The sequence below is a fragment of the Electrona antarctica genome, assembly GCF_951216825.1.
Source record: "Electrona antarctica genome assembly, chromosome: 14".
Lineage (NCBI taxonomy): Eukaryota > Metazoa > Chordata > Actinopteri > Myctophiformes > Myctophidae > Electrona > Electrona antarctica.
In genome coordinates this window covers 44244997-44264827 of record NC_136795.1, presented here as the reverse complement: position 1 = coordinate 44264827, position 19831 = coordinate 44244997, and the positions used below count along the sequence as shown (strand labels likewise).

At 45.6% G+C, this 19831-nt stretch overlaps 1 protein-coding gene across 1 annotated transcript; it reads right to left on the bottom strand.

The window, feature by feature from the left end:
* Positions 1 to 746: 746 nt before the first annotated feature.
* Positions 747 to 17457, bottom strand: LOC306937223 (uncharacterized protein; the record flags this gene model as incomplete). Its single annotated transcript, XM_079520888.1, has 17 exons — positions 747 to 870; positions 1331 to 1590; positions 2116 to 2241; positions 2439 to 2600; positions 2797 to 2953; positions 3110 to 3192; positions 3644 to 3852; positions 4613 to 4845; positions 12799 to 12808; positions 13083 to 13189; positions 13527 to 13786; positions 14312 to 14437; positions 14652 to 14813; positions 15001 to 15157; positions 15314 to 15396; positions 15789 to 16078; positions 17220 to 17457. 17 exons carry the CDS (start codon positions 17455 to 17457, stop codon positions 747 to 749), a joined length of 2787 nt encoding a protein of 928 aa, XP_079377014.1.
* Between the last annotated feature and the right edge of the window lie 2374 nt (positions 17458 to 19831).

Here is a 19831-nt window from a genome sequence, read left to right as displayed (position 1 = left end):
GATACATTGGCTCAACAGGTGGTCTTCTATTATGGCTTTTCCCATGAAATGTGATGTATAGTCTGACTCTGTTGTGTTTGACCAAAAGTCAAACTTACATAATTACACTGGCAACAATGTCAAGAAGGATGTACTGTAGTATTTCTGTTTACTTTAGGCCTACCACTTTTTCTCCTGAGGTGTGTTGACGATGACGCTTGATACGCAAATATATAATTGTGCATGTCGCCATGCAATTAAATATTTGAACAATAGTAATAGTATTTTTTAAAAGCCTCAGTATTAATTGTTAACTTTGCCTGCCACTGCCGAGTAAAACTAAAGGACTGATCTTGCATCCTCTCATTTTGCACAACCACATATCGGTGTGTGGATGAACATCTGTACTTTCAATGGGCAAAAAGCCTGGAGGGCATATATGGGCATAGACAGCCAGGTCCCTTCATTGTGGGCCAGATGCTATAGATACAGGTGGGGTGCAGCATGCAGAGGGCTTTGTAACCACAACCCAGCTGTGCATACTGAATTTATCTATTTAGGTATTCCTAATGTCTGCACGATGTTTGCAACGTTAACACTGTTCCACGGCAATAACAATTACAATTTGTGCATTTTGTGATTCTCAGTCCAGAGACAATAATTGCAATAATTGCAGAAATCACGCCAGACAGCAACCAATTTAAGCTTGACCTCTGAGCTATTTTATTGAGTGTTGTGTGAGATCAGATCAGCAAAGTGTTGCTCTCTCAGTGATCGTCGTCACATTCGGTGCTCTCCACCACTGTCTCCACCACTGTGACTGTCTTGGTGACCGTGCTGGAACTGACGGAGCTGCTGCTGGACAGGCTGCCAGACGAGGCGGCCGAGATGCTGCAGCGTGGGGAGCACAGACAACATGTTTGTCAATGGTGGGAAAAGTATACTCACGAGTTTTGCTTTAGTAAAAGGTATCAATACTGCAATGTAGAAATATACTCTCTTACTGTACAGAACTCAAAATGTACTTGAGTAAAAGTACAAAAGTATTGGCATCAAAATGTACTTAAAGTACCAAAAGTTAACAGTACTGAGTCATTATGCAGATAATGTCCAATTTCAAGTTTTGAAATGCATGAAAATCATTTAAAAATAGCCGATCTATACAAGCTCTGCACAATGTGTCCTATCGGGATGCATTGTTGGCGACGCGTCTCATACGATTTACAATTTAGGCATTTAGCAGACGCTCTTAATCCAGAGTTACATAAAATACTATCTAAATTACATTACTAGCGTCGAGGCTAGGGCAAGTGCTACGGCCTAAGATGGAGTCTGAAGAGGCGAGTCTTACCTCAGGCCACTGCTGAAACCAGCGCTCAGACTGGCGCTCGCGCTTGCCTCTCCGTCCAGCAGTCTCCTGTACTCTCCGATCTCCATCTCCAGCCTGGTCTTGATGTCCAGGAGCATCTGGTACTCTCCTCCCTGGCGCTCCAGGTCAGCCCTGAGCTGCACCAGCTGTCCCTCCATGCTGGTCACCGAGCCCTGGTAGCCGCCCAGGGCCATGGCGTAGCGGCCCTGTGTCTCTCCCAGCGTGGACTCCATTGACATTTTCTGCAGGAGGCCAACGACAGGGAATCAGTCAGAACCCGTATCGGTGTATGATGTGTGCATCCTGTGTTCAACTCTTGTGGATTCATATAGTGCCAGATAGCGTTGTCCCGGTCCGATCACGTGATCGGAAATCCGGGGCCGATCACGTCATTTTCAAATGATCGGATCGGGAGCAAAAAAAACTAGATTGGGATATCCCTAATTGCGGAAAACGCAATTTACAACATTTACAGACATTTAGCGAATGCTATTATCCAGAGCAACATCAAAAAGTGCAAAATCAGCAGAGTAATCGTGAACTCACATTAAGTAGCGTGCAAAGAGACACAATTAAGATACAAGGTGAGCATCAAACCATCTGTCTAGAGACAAAATGCTCTCTAAATAATATTATTAACATTAGTGGTCACTGGTCAAGCAAAAACCAAACTAAATAACAAAAGAAAACGAATAACCTGGTTAGAATAATTAGCAGCATCTAAAAAGAAGAAAGTTGTGCACACAGTGACTTGAGGATTACCGTACCATGCTCATCTGTGACTGCAGCTCGATCTCTAGGCTTTGCACCGAGCGTTTAACTTCCGTGATTTCTGTTCTGGATGTCATTACAACTTCTGTGCTGGCGACGACTTCCTGGTTGAGTGCCTCCGACTGTGGACATGGAAAACCAAAACACAAGGAGGCAATTATGGTTAAAGCTCATTAATTATTCTGGAGTGCAGTAGGTGGGATTGTGTATAGGCAAAAAATACATTTTGCGATGCTGAATGGAAATGATCATAGATTTATAAAATGACTTTCGTGTGTGTGTGTGTCTGGACCCTGCTATAAGCAAGCAAGAGTGTTACCTTGGTCATGAACCACGCCTCGAGGTCCTTGCGGCTCTTGGCGGCGACTGACTCGTATTCTTCTCTGATGTCCTCCATGATGACTGAGAGGTCCTGCTGAGGAACGGCGTCCACCTCCACGTGAACCTGGCCGCTCATCTGGGAGCGGATGGACAGGAGCTCCTATAGAACAACATGGCGCAAGCTTGCTTTAGTAGTTTAACAGCATGGTGCAACCACTGGCTTAGATAAGCCTCCCTTCTTGCTTAGCTACAGCAGGTATACCCATCGGTTTATGTGTCTGCATGCATAGACATTTAAGTACACAACTTGTATTGTCGCGCATGTTTAGGGTAATGCAAAGAGATGCCAGTCTGACCTCCTCGTGGTTCTTCTTGAGGAAGACCAACTCCTCTCTCAGACCTTCGATCTGCATCTCCAGGTCGGATCTGGTCATCGTCAGCTCATCCAGAACCCTCCTCAGACCAGCGATGTCGGCCTCCACTGACTGACGCATGCCCAGCTCGCCCTCATACCTGCATGGGGCAACACAGGGGGCTGTTGGTTACTGGGTTGTATATCGTAGCTTTCTTTTTAACAAGCAAGATCATGAGGCGGGGGGAGAGGGAAAATAAACACAAGGAGAAGGAGGAGAGGAGAGGTTTGACTTCAAGGAATTTGAATTCACTCACTTGACTCTGAAGTCATCGGCAGCCAGCTTGGCGTTGTCAATTGAGAGGTAGATTCCAGCGTTGACGGTGGTGACTTCATAGAACTAAGAAGCAATGCAAGCAGAGATGGCAGAGAAGATGATGGCACGTTTAGTGATCAGTTACAGCGGTATGTTTACAACTTTACATGAACACTATCAAGAACAATCCAGTATTATGCACATGCAGTATCAATCACTGGACTTAAATATTATATAGGCAGTACTTAAAGATAATCTATAAAAGAAACATCACCAACACTTGTACTACAGTTATTACAGTTACATCTCTTATTAATTTTAAAGTATAACATCCACCACCAGAAACATATTGTTCAGACATTGATTGGCATGTAAAGTCATGCATGTTCTGAGATGCTGTTAGTACTACAAAGGCAGCTATAGTCTGTTCCTCGGCACGGCAACGAGTGATGAGTGATAAGGACAAGCTATGACGGGAACGCGCCGGCTGACGTGGGCGTGGCGGCATGCATGCGACGTGTGTCTGTCTCCTTACCAAGACCTGCAGTTCGGCGATGGTCACCAGGAAGCCCCCGTAGTTGGCGGCAGAGGGGCCGGCCTTGTTCTCCAGGAACAGCCTGATCTTCAGCTCCAGGTCGGCGTTGGCCGCTTCCAGCTTCTTCACCTTGTCCAGGTAGGTGCCCAGGCGGTCGTTGAGGTTCTGCATGGTGGCCTTGTCGTTGGTCTGGAAGTCGAGATCTGCGCCTGCGCCTGCACCGCCGCCAAAGCCGAAGCCTCCGCCGCCGCCGCCACCGCCACCTCCTCCCAGGCCGAAGGCTCTTCCTCCGCCACCTGCCACGAAGGGTTGTCACAATTATTACATGGACGTCTTTCGTGTCCATGTTGAAAAATGTTCGTTCTTTCATTAAAAATAGCACATCTACAAGCTTACAACGCGTACATTTCTTGGTACATTTCAGTTATTTGTCATATCTGCCCCTGTGCACTTCTTTATTACAAATCCTAAAGCCTAAACCGCATCAATGCAACTCCTTGCAACTGTCATTGGGGATAATGGTTGCAAGTGGCATGCAAGTAGTTGCATGCAAGTGCAAGTAGCATGCAAGTAGTTGCATGCAAGTGGCATGCAAGTAGTTGCATGCAAGTGGCATGCAAGTATTTGCATGCTGCAAGGAATTGCATGTTGAATCATTGGGGCAAACATCATTGTAATTTCTATTCATAATGTTCTAATTTCCAATGCCAAAAACACAATTTAATCGTTAATCGAAATTATTTGTGTGACAATTAATCGTCAACTAAAGCTCACTCCACACCAATGATTCGCCATTCAACTCCTTGCAACATGCAACCACTTGCAACTGCTTGCAACCATTATCCTCAATGGCAGTTGCAAGGAGTTGCATTGGTGTACTTAAGACCTTAAAACCGTTCTGTTGCAAGGAGTTGCGACTAAGTTGCATCGGTGCGATCTGGCCCTTAAAACGTGCAATCGTGGTCCTACCTCCCAGGCCGAAGCCTCCTCCGCCACCACCTCCCAGGCCGAAGGCCGCTCCTCCGCCACCACCACCTCCCATGCCGAAGCCGGAGGACAGCCTGGAGCCGCCGGCGCTGGAGACGCGCACGCCATATCCCCCTGCTCCTCCGTACACGCTGCCGGCCCTCATGCCTCCACCGCCGCCGCCGGACATGGACATGGAACTACCCGATGACATCCTGAAGCTCGCCATGATGCACCTGTGTGGCGTTGATGATGATAATGACAGAGACGCAGGAGGTCCTTCTGCTCAAGCTGGAGAGGAGAGAGTGAAGAGCTCCGACCGCGCAGGCCGTTATTTATACCGTTCTACTGCCGGGCAACGTTGGGGGGGGGGGGGGGGGGTGGCTGTGCCAAGGGTGGGAGGAGAAACACAACCTTTTGCAAATCACGACGGAAAAAAAGAAATCATTGCTGACATGTGTAGAATGTAGGTAACGGGGGGTTATAGGTGTGGCACATATTATCACATCCATCTTACTGTAGCTTGATAAGCTGCCTGAACAGAAAGGGCTTGTTCATGACAGTCTTGTCATGTCATGTATGTACTGTACGTACCTGTTCATCCGACACCGGCGAGCCCTCGGGAGGCTCATTCAATTTTATGAATAATGTGTGTGTGTGTGTGTGCGTACGTGCGTGCGTGCGTGCGTGCGTGCGTGCGTGCGTGCGTGCGTGCGTGGTGTGGTTTGGTTTATTATAAGTTCCCACCCAGCATGAGAAATGGTTTTAATATGCCAAGTAGGCCTCCCGGCAATAGGTGTCGCCATTATTCACTATTTGTGAATCTCTGAACTCAATTGGAGTACTTCCCATGTCATGAGATTATTTGGTTTTCATATTGTATATAATGAGTCCACTGATGATTCATCAGTGGGAGTACTTTTTTACGTTGCTGTATTTGGATGTTCTGTTCTGCTCCCCAAATAATATTATGGTCATTATAATTCTTTGAAAATACTACGCCTGGCTGGTGTGGATACTTTTATTTGCGTTGTGTCTTGGTTCTTTCTTGGTTTTTCTCTGCCGTAAGGTGATGCTTTTACTTTTACTCTATTACTAAGTATTGTAATTGTCACAGCCCCTGTAGTTGGCCTACTAGGGCCTATGTGTATTCCTGTAGGCCTAGGTCTTTGCTTCCCACAGGTCCTGAGGAATTGCCAATCAGTGCATTGGGAGCACCTGGCCAGTGTGCTCTATAAAGGGCTGGGAGTTGGCTGGCCTCACTCTCTCTCGCCTTCCATGAGAGCAACAGCACTTGTTTGTCACCATTCAACACCCCACACTACACTCACCACATGTCCACTCACTTACATTACTGATCTACTGATTATGTTTATGTTGTAAATAAATATTGGTTTGTGCACTTTTAAACAGCCGTGTGTCTTCCTCCTTTGTTATGGCCCAAGAGCCAGGTCATAACATGGGGGCTCGTGATTTGAACTCGGATTGGTCGTGACTTTGTTAACAGGTAAAGTAACTAACTTCCTGTTTTGTTTGAACTTGTAGATTGACAAATTAGTCATGGTATTTGGTGTTAGGAGGAGGTGCACGGTAGTTAAAGTGTTTTGGATGTATTTGTTTGGTTAACCAGTTTGGTTAAGATATTTGGTTTTGTGCTGGTAATTTCATGTGTATTGCTATAGTGTTAGGATGGGTGTGACAAGTGTGTTTTGTCTGAGGCTTGGTGGTCCCTGTGTAGGATTAATGGTGTTTCCCCCTGTGGGACTCGCTGTATTTTTATTTTATTTGTTGATTTGCCTTTGTAGATTCTGTTCCACACAAGATGGGACAGGGTGGTACCACTGGGATGCCTTGTCGGTATGGGGGACTCAGGAGGGCCACTGAAGACCAGGGCAAGTGAGTCAGTTTAGTTTTTGGTTAGGCAGCTGAGATGGGGGAATCACCGCACCTGTAGGCACGCCTGTCATATCTGTCCTGCCTTTGCAGGGTTGGAGAGAGAGCATTTTTTTGTTTGTGTTGATTAATTGTGAATTCTAATTCACTTGTCCTAGTTTGGTCCTCATAGTTTTCTGTCTGAATTGATTGGTCCATCATTTTGTTGTCAGTACATATCTTGTGAGCTCCATATGTGGGAGCTGTTGTTTAAAAGTGGTAATAGCAGGAGTAGTCTTCACCAGGCTGGTGCAGCTGGGAGACAGTGTTGTATCTGTCAGGCTGTAGATGGTTGGGAGGTGTAGATTTTGGTTTTATCCTGTAAAGTTTGCGACTTGTCTCGTCAGGCCGGAACGGCTGGGAGACAGTGTTCGTTTCCCCTGTTCTTCTGACATATGGGTCGGTTGGGAGGGGGGTTAGGTCAAGGGCAATGCTGGATGGATAGGTGTGGGGCTTTGTGCGCACACTCCTGGTGAACTGGGAGGAGCCTCCACCCTCTGTTTTATTCAGGTTGGCCTTATTAAAGGGTACTGAATGACTGGATTTTGTATATTGGATCAGAAAATGTTGTGAGGGAGTGTCTTATGTTGGACAACGTGAACTGTTTTGTCATTTTCAAGTCTGGCCTGTTTCTGTCTCATATCTACCTTATGTCCCTGTTCCTCTATTCTTAAATGCTTCAAGAATACCGGTAATCTTGGTTGCTGAGGGGAAGGCCTGGTATGCTGGGATCGAATTGGTTAGACCAAAGTTTTTGAGGCAAATGTATTGTCACACCTTATTCTCTCTAAAAACAATTGACTTGGTTATTGGGGTAATGAGTTGTGAGTTATCAGTGTTTTCTATTATGTTTATATTTTGCCTGCTAGTTTATCTCGGTCCCTTAAGGTTCCTCGTTTTGTAGGGGGAGGGTGTCACAGCCCCTGTAGTTGGCCTACTAGGGCCTGTGTGTATTCCTGTAGGCCTAGGTCTTTGCTTCCCACAGGTCCTGAGGAATTGCCAATCAGTGCATTGGGAGCACCTGGCCAGTATGCTCTATAAAGGGCTGGGAGTTAGCTGGCCTCACTCTCTCTCTCCTTCCATGAGAGCAGCAGCACTTGTTTGCACCATTCAACACCCCACACTTACACTCACCACACATCCACTCACTTACATTACTGATTAACACACCCCACTTAGTACATTAGTATCGTTTGATGCATATTAAGTTGTTTATGTTGTAAATAAATATTTGTTTGTGCACTTTTAAACAGCCGTGTGTCTTCCTCCTTTGTTATGGCCCAAGAGCCAGGTCATAACCCCCTCTAAAGTTTTATAAGTTTAACATTATAAATACTTGAGTATTTGTACTCTATTACATTCTTCCAATTCTGCTCTTCCAACGAAGCTAACTCTTATCCAAATTTACGAGTTTCTAATTCAAAGGTTATCTGAATAGTTTATGGCTCTACACGCCAAAATGGTATTTGGAGAGTCCTGTTTTAATTACTTAGTTTCTAAAAGCAGCTTTAAGACGCTGCCTCCTCTGACATTGTGGTATTGGGCTTTTCATATTCATATTGGTAAATATGTATCCATAAAATACATAACAATGGCCTTTCTCGCCATCTTTCTAACAAATTGGTCTTCGGTCCTCTATCTTAAATTAGTTAATAGTAGACATGAGCTACTCCATGTAAAGAAATTCCTTGCAGATGAGTTTGGAAGTGCTCGTTGACTATCACTCAACAGCCCATGTGTACCACCTGTTTAGTATTTGCACATAATGCAGGAGGCAGCAGGGGGTTGCTTTACTGATGAGTGCTTCCAAACTCCAGCACTTAGAAAAATAATCATCTGCAAGGAATTTATTGACAGGAAGTAGCTCATAACATGTCTACGGTGGATTTTTATGAAACAAACACTTTGCAGATAGTACGACGATAATTCAAGCTTTTCAAGTAAATAGGACTTTCTGTTTGGATGAATGGACTGTCTATGGGACGTTACACCTAGGTAGCACCTTGCTGGCAAGATGGCCGCCGTGTGCATGTATATCATCAATAGATCTCCTCAGGAGGCTCTATTTTTAATCCTTTCTCTCCATTTCTTAATATTAATGTTATTAACTTATATTCTTCAAAAGGTGAGTTACCTTTCATTCATGCTAGTTATGGTGCTCTGCAGTTTTCAAACCAAAAATGCTGTAGTCAAGTAAAGCGGATATAGGCCTATACTGGGATTCAGTTTGAGAACATAGATGCCTTATAGGCGGTGCCTCTGAAACACGACTATCTCTTCCGGCAAAGCGAAGCAGGTTTATTCTGTACCTTACAGAGTCCGCAGGGTTATTCTGTACCTTACAGAGTCCTGGCTCACGACACACCCGTGGTATGCACCACTGTATGGCAATAGAATAGGAGTACAGTATGTCTTATGTGAACCCAGTGATGTAGAGAGCGTGCAAACATAACATTGAACTGCTGTTGAGTCGCAGGACCTACTTCTGTAGCTTATAGTATGTGTTCCTTGTGAGTTCTTTAAGGTCATTGGGCCTCATGCGCCAATAAGTTCCTAACTTTTCCTCTTACATTTATTCCTAAGTTAATTCCTAAGAGAAGTCCAGTCAGATTCATGAAACGTTCTTAAGTAGGCAGAATTGTTCGTAAGCATGTTCTTATGATGATGAATCCAAATCCTCGTAACTTGAAGGGGTGTGCCACTGCCAGTTCATTCAAATGATCATAGGTAGACGCCCCACATATCCTAATTAACATCCTAATTACCATAGGGAACCGCCCCACCAATCCCATATAAGGCATTGGGAATTCACTTTTCTACCTGTGTTCACCCAGGTGGGTGTGGTTTTGCATGACTCCATGGCCTTGCCTGCAGTCACACCTGTGTGGGATTGCAGCACACAGAAATCACAGGACCTCACACATAGAAATAAAGTTGAGTGAAGTCAAGAATACCTAAACTAAAGTCTAAATATGGTGGAACACCAAACTCCAATAATACTGTGGAGGTACTGAAGTGAACAGAATTTTTTTTTTCTCACAATAGTCAACCTGGGGGGGGTGGGGGGGTGATGGTGGGTGCATGGGGTGGGGGTTATGTGGTGGGTATGGTGCGTTGGGTTGGGTTGTGAACTCTAAACCAGTTGTTCTCAAACATTTTCATGTCAAGGACCCCCAAATTGACATGCATTCTGCAGACCCCCATATGAAAATATTTTCTGCTAGGGAAATGTTTTGAAGATTTATCAAAATGTTTCGAAAATAGCCGATCTACAAGCTCAAAATGGGCAGTAATGGGACGCGTTTGTGAGCTTGTAGATTGGCTATTTTCAAAGTATAAAATGGGATTAAAGTGGTAAATGTTCCATATTTTGCTGTGGACTGCCTGGAACTTCCTCAAGGACCCCTTGAGGTCCTCAGACCAAACTTTGAGCATCATGCAGATGGCGCTGTTTTTCCTTTATGTTTTCAGATTGCACTTAAGAACGAAAAAGGCACCCTAAGAGTGCTCCACAGTGTGCGTAGATTCTGTTCTTTATACCTACGAACAAATCACAGCTAAGAAAAGATTGAGGGATCCCAAAACCTTCTTAAAAACCTCCTAAGTGGGTCTAAGAACAAATTTCCTCTTAAGAACTTCTTAAGAGCGGTTGGCGCATGAGGCCCAATGTTATGGTGGCCTATATTCCACCATCTGCAAATGCCAAGGTGATAAAGTAAATGAGCTTTTACAAAATCTGCACAGAATGAACCGTAGAAAGTAAACTGAGGAGTATGCACATTACATAGGGTCTATGGAAGGGCTTAAAGTCCATAACAGGCTAGGAATGTTCTGTTTCTTTCTTCCTGCCTGCCAGAGGCAGTGCTTGACACTGGATAGTATCCATCTTGCACACATGCAGTTTGAGTACTTTAAGTCACCTGTGTGACCCATGCCACTGTCAAATATGTTCCTTGTATGTTCTTGCAGGCAGTTCAGAAGAAGTAAAACAAAAATGGGAGTGGGAGTGGAGTGGGATGCCTAGCCCACCAGTATGGGGGTATGGGAGTAGGATGTGCTGTCTATGGCTGCTTCCCCTAGCCAGTTCTGTAAAGATGTGCCTGTGTAATGCCTGGGATTGGAACGCAAGTCTCCTGTGCGGGAACTTTGGAAAGGCCAAACATCTTATCCAGTGACTATAGAGCCTAAAGGGGAATTCCCCAGGCCCAGGCGACTGTGGCTCAAGAGGTAGAGCAGGTCGTCCAATGATCCATGGGTCGGCGGTTCGAATCCCGGCTCCTCCTGTCTACATGTCGAAGTGTCCTTGGGCAAGACACTGAACCCCAAATTGCTCCCGATGTGCTGGTTGGTACCTTGCATGGCTTCCGCCGCAATCGGTGTATGAATGTGTGTGTGAATGGGTGAATGTAATGCACAATCTATGTAAAGCGCCTTGGATAAAGGCGCTATATAAATGCACCATTTACCATTTTTACCATTTACCAGGCCCTTTCCCCAGGGAGATATGCTTTTGGTCTTCCGAAAGAGGCTCTAAGCCTGACCCCAAATCTCTGTCTCACTACCCCACCAATGGCATTAGCTTCCATGCAGAATGCCAGCAGGCTATCGGGCTGGGAAAGATGGCAGTCATGGAGCCAGCTATTGCCTCCTTATTTGTGTCACACAATGAGGTCTTGAGATCTGATGCCGGCTGTGTTGTCTTGCAGCCAGGTGCCTTCCCAACGCGGTCTGTGTTGGGAACTCTTTCCCCCACCAAATGTCCCCGCTGTAATCCTCTTGAATGTACTGTATGCCAGAGGTTCCCAAACTTTTTCATGTCAAGGACCCCCAAATTGACACTCATTACCCCCGTTTGAAAAGATATGCCAAGGACCCCCCATAAGAGAAGATATTAATGGCTCTAGCAGTGATTTCCAACCATTTTCATTTCAAGGGCCCCCGGTTTGACCTGAATTAGGCTACAGTCCCCTATTTAATGGCATTTCTATCTCTGGGACTCCATTTTATATTGTAAAATCAAAGTTAATTTTACTCTGAGAGTGTACAAATGGGGGTCCATTTGGATCCATTTGTACACTCTTGGAGTTACAGACCCATAAGGGTCCATTTAGTTCCTATAACTATCATTTAGCTGGGGACCCCATGGAACTCCCTCAAGGACCCCAAGGGTCCCCGGACCCCACTTTGGGACCACCACTGATTTACAGTACAGTAATCTGCAGACAACGGTAATACTTGGATATACAGGATTTCCAGTAAACTTATGACTAGGGTAGGGTTACAATGCCACTATGTGGCTCCACAAATATTTCTGCATCTTCCGCCCTACAAGTAACTGTGTCTCAGAAACTATAATGTTATCTTTTTCCCTGTCTATCATCTGTTTATCCCTCTGTCTATCCATCTGTCTGTCTGTCTGTCTATCCATCTGTCTTCCGTGCTTGGACCCCGTTAATTGCCACTTTTTTTTTGCCACAATTTTCTATAAAGCCTTTCTGCCACAATAGATACATTGGCTCAACAGGTGGTCTTCTATTATGGCTTTTCCCATGAAATGTGTTGTATAGTCTGACTCTGTCAAGTCAAACTTACATAATTACACTGGCAACAATGTCAAGAAGGATGTACTGTAGTATTTCTGTTTACTTTAGGCCTACTACTTTTTCTCCTGAGGTGTGTTGACGATGACGCTTGATACGCAAATATATAATTGTGTTTTTGAACAATAGTAATAGTATTTTTTACAAGCCTCAGTATTAATTGTTAACTTTGCCTGCCACTGCGGAATGAGTAAAACTAAAGGACTGATCTTGCAGCCTCTCATTTTGCACATATCTGTGTGTGGATGAACATCTGCACTTTCAATGGGCAAAAACCCTGGAGGGCATATATGGGCATAGACAGCCATGGTCTATGCCCATATATGTCACCAAGTGACAAAAAGGAAATCCCCCATTCATTCTGCCTACCTACATGTTTGGCTCATTTAGGGCAATACCCTTCATTGTGGGCCAGATGCTATAGATACAGGTGGGGTGCAGCATGCAGAGGGCTTACAACCACAACACAGCTGTGCATACTGAATTTATCTTTTTAGGTATTCCTAATGTCTGCACGATGTTTGCAACGTTAACACTGTTCCACAGCAATAACAATTACAATTTGTGCATTTTGTGATTCTCAGTCCAGAGACAATAATTGCATTTTCTGCCTCTCAGTGCCAATTCTGAACGACCAAATCTTCTTTCTCCCTCTACTTTCTACTGTCTACAACACAGCATATGAGTATTAGACCACGTACATCTCAGCATTAAATACAGGAGGATTTTACAGAGTCAAATGGGGGTCCGCCTTACTGCATATCAAACTGGGGAGGGTGTCCTTGAAATGAAAATGGGTTGAGAATCATTGGTTTTAAAAAAAGAAGAAGAAGAAATCACGCCAGTCAGCAACCAATTTAAGCTTGACCTCTGAGCTATTTTATTGAGTGTTGTGTGAGATCAGATCAGCAGAGTGTTGCTCTCTCAGTGATCGTCGTCACATTCGGTGCTCTCCACCACTGTCTCCACCACTGTGACTGTCTTGGTGACCGTGCTGGAACTGACGGAGCTGCTGCTGGACAGGCTGCCAGACGAGGCGGCCGAGATGCTGCAGCGTGGGGAGCACAGACAACATGTTTGTCAATGGTGGTGCGTCTCATACGATTTACAATTTAGGCATTTAGCTCTTAATCCAGAGCGACTGACAGTAAGCAAGAACAACACATGGTGATATATCAAATACATCAAAATAGTCATCAAGAATCATAAGGAAGCTAAGGACCTAGCGTCTGTCTAACAGTAGAAAAAACTGTACAGTAAAGCAATGAGTATACACTATAGAGTGCTATATATGTCTACATAAACTACTATCTAAATTACATAATTATGTCGAGGCTAGGGCAAGTGCTACGGGCTAAGATGGAGTCTGAAGAGGCGAGTCTTACCTCATGCCACTGCTGAAACCAGCGCTCAGACTGGCGCTCGCGCTGGCCTCTCCGTCCAGCAGTCTCCTGTACTCTCCGATCTCCATCTCCAGCCTGGTCTTGATGTCCAGGAGCATCTGGTACTCTCCTCCCTGGCGCTCCAGGTCAGCCCTGAGCTGCACCAGCTGTCCCTCCATGCTGGTCACCGAGCCCTGGTAGCCGCCCAGGGCCATGGCGTAGCGGCCCTGTGTCTCTCCCAGCGTGGACTCCATTGACATTTTCTGCAGGAGGCCAACGACAGGGAATCAGTCAGAACCCGTATCGGTGTATGATGTGTGCATCCTGTGTTCAACTCTTGTGGATTCATATAGTGCCAGATAGCGTTGTCCCGGTCCGATCACGTGATCGGAAATCGGGGGCCGATCACGTCATTTTCAAATGATCGGATCGGGAGCAAAAAAAACTAGATTGGGATATCCCTAATTGCGGAAAACGCAATTTACAACATTTACAGACATTTAGCGAATGCTATTACCCAGAGCAACATCAAAAAGTGCAAAATCAGCAGAGTAATCGTGAACTCACATTAAGTAGCGTGCAAAGAGACACAATTAAGATACAAGGTGAGCATCAAACCATCTGTCTAGAGACAAAATGCTCTCTAAATAATATTATTAACATTAGTGGTCACTGGTCAAGCAAAAACCAAACTAAATAACAAAAGAAAACGAATAACCTGGTTAGAATAATTAGCAGCATCTAAAAAGAAGAAAGTTGTGCACATAGTGACTTGAGGATTACCGTACCATGCTCATCTGTGACTGCAGCTCGATCTCTAGGCTTTGCACCGAGCGTTTAACTTCCGTGATTTCTGTTCTGGATGTCATTACAACTTCTGTGCTGGCGACGACTTCCTGGTTGAGTGCCTCCGACTGTGGACATGGAAAACCAAAACACAAGGAGGCAATGGTTATGGTTATGGTTAAAGCTCATTAGTTCTTCTGGAGTGCAGTAGGTGGGATTGTGTATAGGCAAAAAATACATTTTGCAGTGCTGAATGGAAATCATCATAGATTTATAAAATTACTTTTGTGTGTGTGTGTGTGTGTGTGTCTGGACCCTGCTATAAGCAAGCGAGAGTGTTACCTTGGTCATGAACCACGCCTCGAGGTCCTTGCGGCTCTTGGCGGCGACTGACTCGTAGTGTTCTCTGATGTCCTCCATGATGACTGAGAGGTCCTGCTGAGGAACGGCGTCCACCTCCACGTGAACCTGGCCGCTCATCTGGGAGCGGATGGACAGGAGCTCCTATAGAACAACATTGCGCAAGCTCGCTTTAGTAGTTTAACAGCATGGTGCAACCACTGGCTTTCTATAAGCCTCCCTTCTTTCTTAGCTACAGCAGGTATACCCATCGGTTTATGTGTCTGCATGCATAGACATTTAAATACACATCTTGTATTGTTTAGGTAATGCAAAGAGATGCCAGTCTGACCTCCTCGTGGTTCTTCTTGAGGAAGACCAACTCCTCTCTCAGACCTTCGATCTGCATCTCCAGGTCGGATCTGGTCATCGTCAGCTCATCCAGAACCCTCCTCAGACCAGCGATGTCGGCCTCCACTGACTGACGCATGCCCAGCTCGCCCTCATACCTGCATGGGGCAACACAGGGGGCTGTTGGTTACTGGGTTGTATATCGTAGCTTTCTTTTTAACAAGCAAGATCATGAGGCGGGGGGAGAGGGAAAATAAACACAAGGAGAAGGAGGAGAGGAGAGGTTTAACTTAAAGGAATTTCAATTCACTCACTTGACTCTGAAGTCATCGGCAGCCAGCTTGGCGTTGTCAATTGAGAGGTAGATTCCAGCGTTGACGGTGGTGATTTCATAGAACTAAGAAGCAATGCAAGCAGAGATGGAAGAGAAGATGGCACGTTTAGTGATCAGTTACAGCGGTATGTTTACTGGACTTAAATATAGGCAGTACTGATGTACTTAAAGATAATCTATAAAACAAACATCACCAACACTTGTACTACAGTTATTACAGTTACATCTCTTATTAATTTTAAAGTATAACATCCACCACCAGAAACATATTGTTCAGACATTGATTGGCATGTAAAGTCATGCATGTTCTGAGATCCTGTTAGTACTACAAAGGCAGCTATAGTCTGTTCCTCGGCACGGCAACGAGTGATGAGTGATAAGGACAAGCTATGACGGGAACGCGCCGGCTGACGTGGGCGTGGCGGCATGCATGCGACGTGTGTCTGTCTCCTTACCGAGACCTGCAGTTCGGCGATGGTCACCAGGAAGCCCCCGTAGTTGGCGGCAGAGGGGCCGGCCTTGTTCTCCAGGAACAGCCTGATCTTCAGCTCCAGGTCAGCGTTGGCCGCCTCCAGCTTCTTCACCTTGTCCAGGTAGGTGCCCAGGCGGTCGTTGAGGTTCTGCATGGTGGCCTTGTCGTTGGTCTGGAAGTCGAGATCTGCGCCTGCGCCGCCGCCAAAGCCGAAGCCTCCGCCGCCGCCGCCACCGCCACCTCCTCCCAGGCCGAAGGCTGCTCCTCCGCCACCTGCCACGAAGGGTTGTCACAATTATTACATGGACGTCTTTCGTGTCCATGTTGAAAAATGTTCGTTCATTCATTAAAAATAGCACATCTACAAGCTTACAACGCGTATATTTCTTGGTACATTTCAGTTATTTGTCATATCTGCCCCTGTGCATTTCTTTATTACAAATCCTAAAGCCTAAACCGCACCAATGCAACTCCTTGCAACTGCCATTGGGGATAATGGTTGCAAGTGGCATGCAAGTAGTTGCATGCAAGTGGCATGCAAGTAGTTGCATCCAAGTGGCATGCAAGTAGTTGCATGCAAGTGGCATGCAAGTAGTTGCATGCAAGTGGCATACAAGTAGTTGCATGCAAGTGGCATGCAAGTAGTTGCATGCAAGTGGCATACAAGTAGTTGCATCCAAGTGGCATGCAAGTAGTTGCATGCAAGTGGCATGCAAGTAGTTGCATCCAAGTGGCATACAAGTAGTTGCATGCAAGTGGCATACAAGTAGTTGCATCCAAGTGGCATACAAGTAGTTGCATGCAAGTGGCATACAAGTAGTTGCATCCAAGTGGCATACAAGTAGTTGCATGCAAGTGGCATACAAGTAGTTGCATCCAAGTGGCATACAAGTAGTTGCATGCAAGTGGCATGCAAGTAGTTGCATGCAAAAGGCATGCAAGTAGTTGCATGCAAGTGGCATGCAAGTAGTTGCATGCAAGTGGCATGCAAGTAGTTGCATGCAAGTGGCATGCAAGTAGTTGCATGCAAGTGGCATACAAGTAGTTGCATGCAAGTTGCATGCAAGTATTTGCATGCTGCAAGGAATTGCATGTTGAATTATTGGGGCAAACATAATTGTAATTTCTATTCATAATGTTCTAATTTCCAATGCCAAAAACACAATTAAATCGTTAATCGAAATTATTTGTGTGACAATTAATCATCAACTAAAGCCCACTCCACACCAATGATTCGCCATTCAACTCCTTGCAACATGCAACCACTTGCAACTGCTTGCAACCATTATCCTCAATGGCAGTTGCAAGGAGTTGCATTGGTGTACTTAAAACCTTAAAACCGTTCTGTTGCAAGGGTTGCAACTAAGTTGCATCGGTGCGATCTGGCCCTTAAAACGTGCAATCGTGGTCCTACCTCCCAGGCCGAAGCCTCCTCCGCCACCACCTCCCAGGCCGAAGGCCGCTCCTCCGCCACCACCACCTCCCATGCCGAAGCCGGAGGACAGCCTGGAGCCGCCGGCGCTGGAGACGCGCACGCCATATCCCCCTGCTCCTCCGTACACGCTGCCGGCCCTCATGCCTCCACCGCCGCCGCCGCCGCCGCCGGACATGGACACACGGGAACTACCCGATGACATCCTGAAGCTTGCCATGATGCACCTGTGTGGCGTTGATGATGATAATGACAGAGACGCTGGAGGTCCTTCTGCTCAAGCTGGAGAGGAGAGAGTGAAGAGCTCCGACCGTGCAGGCCGTTATTTATACCGTTCTACTGCCAGGCAACGTTGGGGGGGGGGGTTCTGTGCCAAGGGTGGGAGGAGAAACACAACCTTTTGCAAATCACGGGAAAAAAAATTGCTGACATGTGTAGAATGTAGGTAACGGGGGGTTGTAGGTGTGGCACATATTATCACATCCATCTTACTGTAGCTTGATAAGCTGCCTGAACAGAAAGGGCTTGTTCATGACAGTCTTGTCATGTCATGTATGTACTGTACGTACCTGTTCATCCGACACCAGCGAGCCCTCGGGATGCTCATTCAATTTTATTAATAATTTGTGTGTGTGTGCGTGTGCACGTGCGCGTGTGCGCGTGCGTGTGTGTGTGTGTGTGACATTTGTAATGTGTAGTGGCGGTGACATTTATGTAGAGCCACTATTGTGCACATGAGGTGGTTTATTTAAGTTCCCACCCAGCATTGTTTTAAATCGGCGAGGCTTTTCTCCCGTACTCCGGATGCTGAATGAACACAGGCTGACCTCCAATGAGTCTTTGCTTAGTTTACACAGTAATGGAGAAATGCTGCCAGTGCAGAACTGGTTTAAAGAATAAAGGGCCTGTCTGACTGACAGTGCCTATGTTCACCTCTCTAACGCCGTGTTGCCTCACCAAGAGTAAACACAAACGGGCCTGACAGGCAGCGTCGTCCTGCAGGGGTGAGATGAGATGTAAAGAAGTAGCCAGCTATGCCACGTAAATGGTAAATGGTGCATTTATATAACACCCTTATCCAAGGCGCTTTACAGAGATTGTGCCGGAGGAAACTGTGCAATGCGCCAACCTGCACATCGGGAGCAATTAGGGGTTCAGTGTCTTGCTCAAGGACACTTCGACACTAACTCTGGGGGAGCCCGGGTTCGAACTGGCAACCTTGCGGTATCCATCCGGTCACTCTACCCCTGAGCCACCGCCGCCCCACGTAGTGTGTTAAAGACTAGTTAAGGAAAACAAGCCACCAATTAACTATTTCTGAACACCTTATGCCTGATTCATACTCGGTCTTGCGCATATGCAATGCGTGGCGCACTTGCAGATCTGCTATTTAATATTCTGTGCGCGACACCGGTGCAAGTAAACAGTAATTCAGGCTTATGACAGCGCAGGTGTCTTTCCGCTGATAACACAAATACTCTGCAAACAACTCTATAGTTTACTTAGCAGTTAAAGAATGTTCTTTGCTCTCGAGTAATTTGTGATATATCAATAAAAACACATGCCAATACATAGTATAATATTATGTGTTGATTACACTAGATGTCGTATTTATCTATCTTGCGAATCAGCCTCCCTTTGGTTAATCCAAACATATGTTTTATTATCGTCATATAATCATATTTCCTAGTATATAAATCCTTCATGTGTCAAATGGCGTGCGGTGTACGGTTGAGAGCAGGTTGACTAGATGAGACCTGCGTGGTATTTGACTTGAGGCCTATTCTCGTACTCATCCATCTCTTCCCAAGCTGCAGGCGGAACCGACGAGTTCACACAGAAAACCCTATGCTTTTTCCATCGAAATTAATTTATGTAAAAAAGAAAAACCTGCATGTTCAGATAAACCTGATTGAAAGCTGCTCGTGGCTGTTGGAGGGTTGGTGAAGTTATGTTATGTGAATTTCTCCGTGTGTAATGATCTGCTGATCGAGCTGCAGTCTTATCTGTCTACTGACAGTAGCCTAATGGTTTGTCACGCCAGCCTGCAAAGTTGTTGGCTTAAAATCAATGAATTGGCCTGGAAATTAATGGATACACAGTGCTTCAACCTCCTAACTTATTATAAGGTGAAACGCATTTAGTTTTATGCTTTATGATAGATTTTGTTTTATTTTATTGAACAGGTATAAATGAAATTAATTACAAATACACACACAATTCAAAAGGATATAAACAATCAAACCGATTGCTTATTTCCATTGAGGTCAACGGTTGGTGTAGAAAAGGGTTAGCCTGGCTAATAAGCCAGACCGAATCAGCCGTTGGCAAAAAAGAATTGCCTGCCGGCGGATTACGGTCTGGAGAGGCTCAATTGTACGCCCATGTCCTACACCAGAGAACTGGTGTGGCCAATCGGGACACGGTATGCAATATGGGTGGGATTTGGTACAGTGACATTCAATGCTTGAGACCTTTGACTGACAGTACCTCTAACCAATTGCGTCAAAGAGAAAATGTTTGAACCCACCCCCCGGGAAACAAGATCCATACACAGCATCTCCAGACTCAAATACCACATGACAGTGTGATTT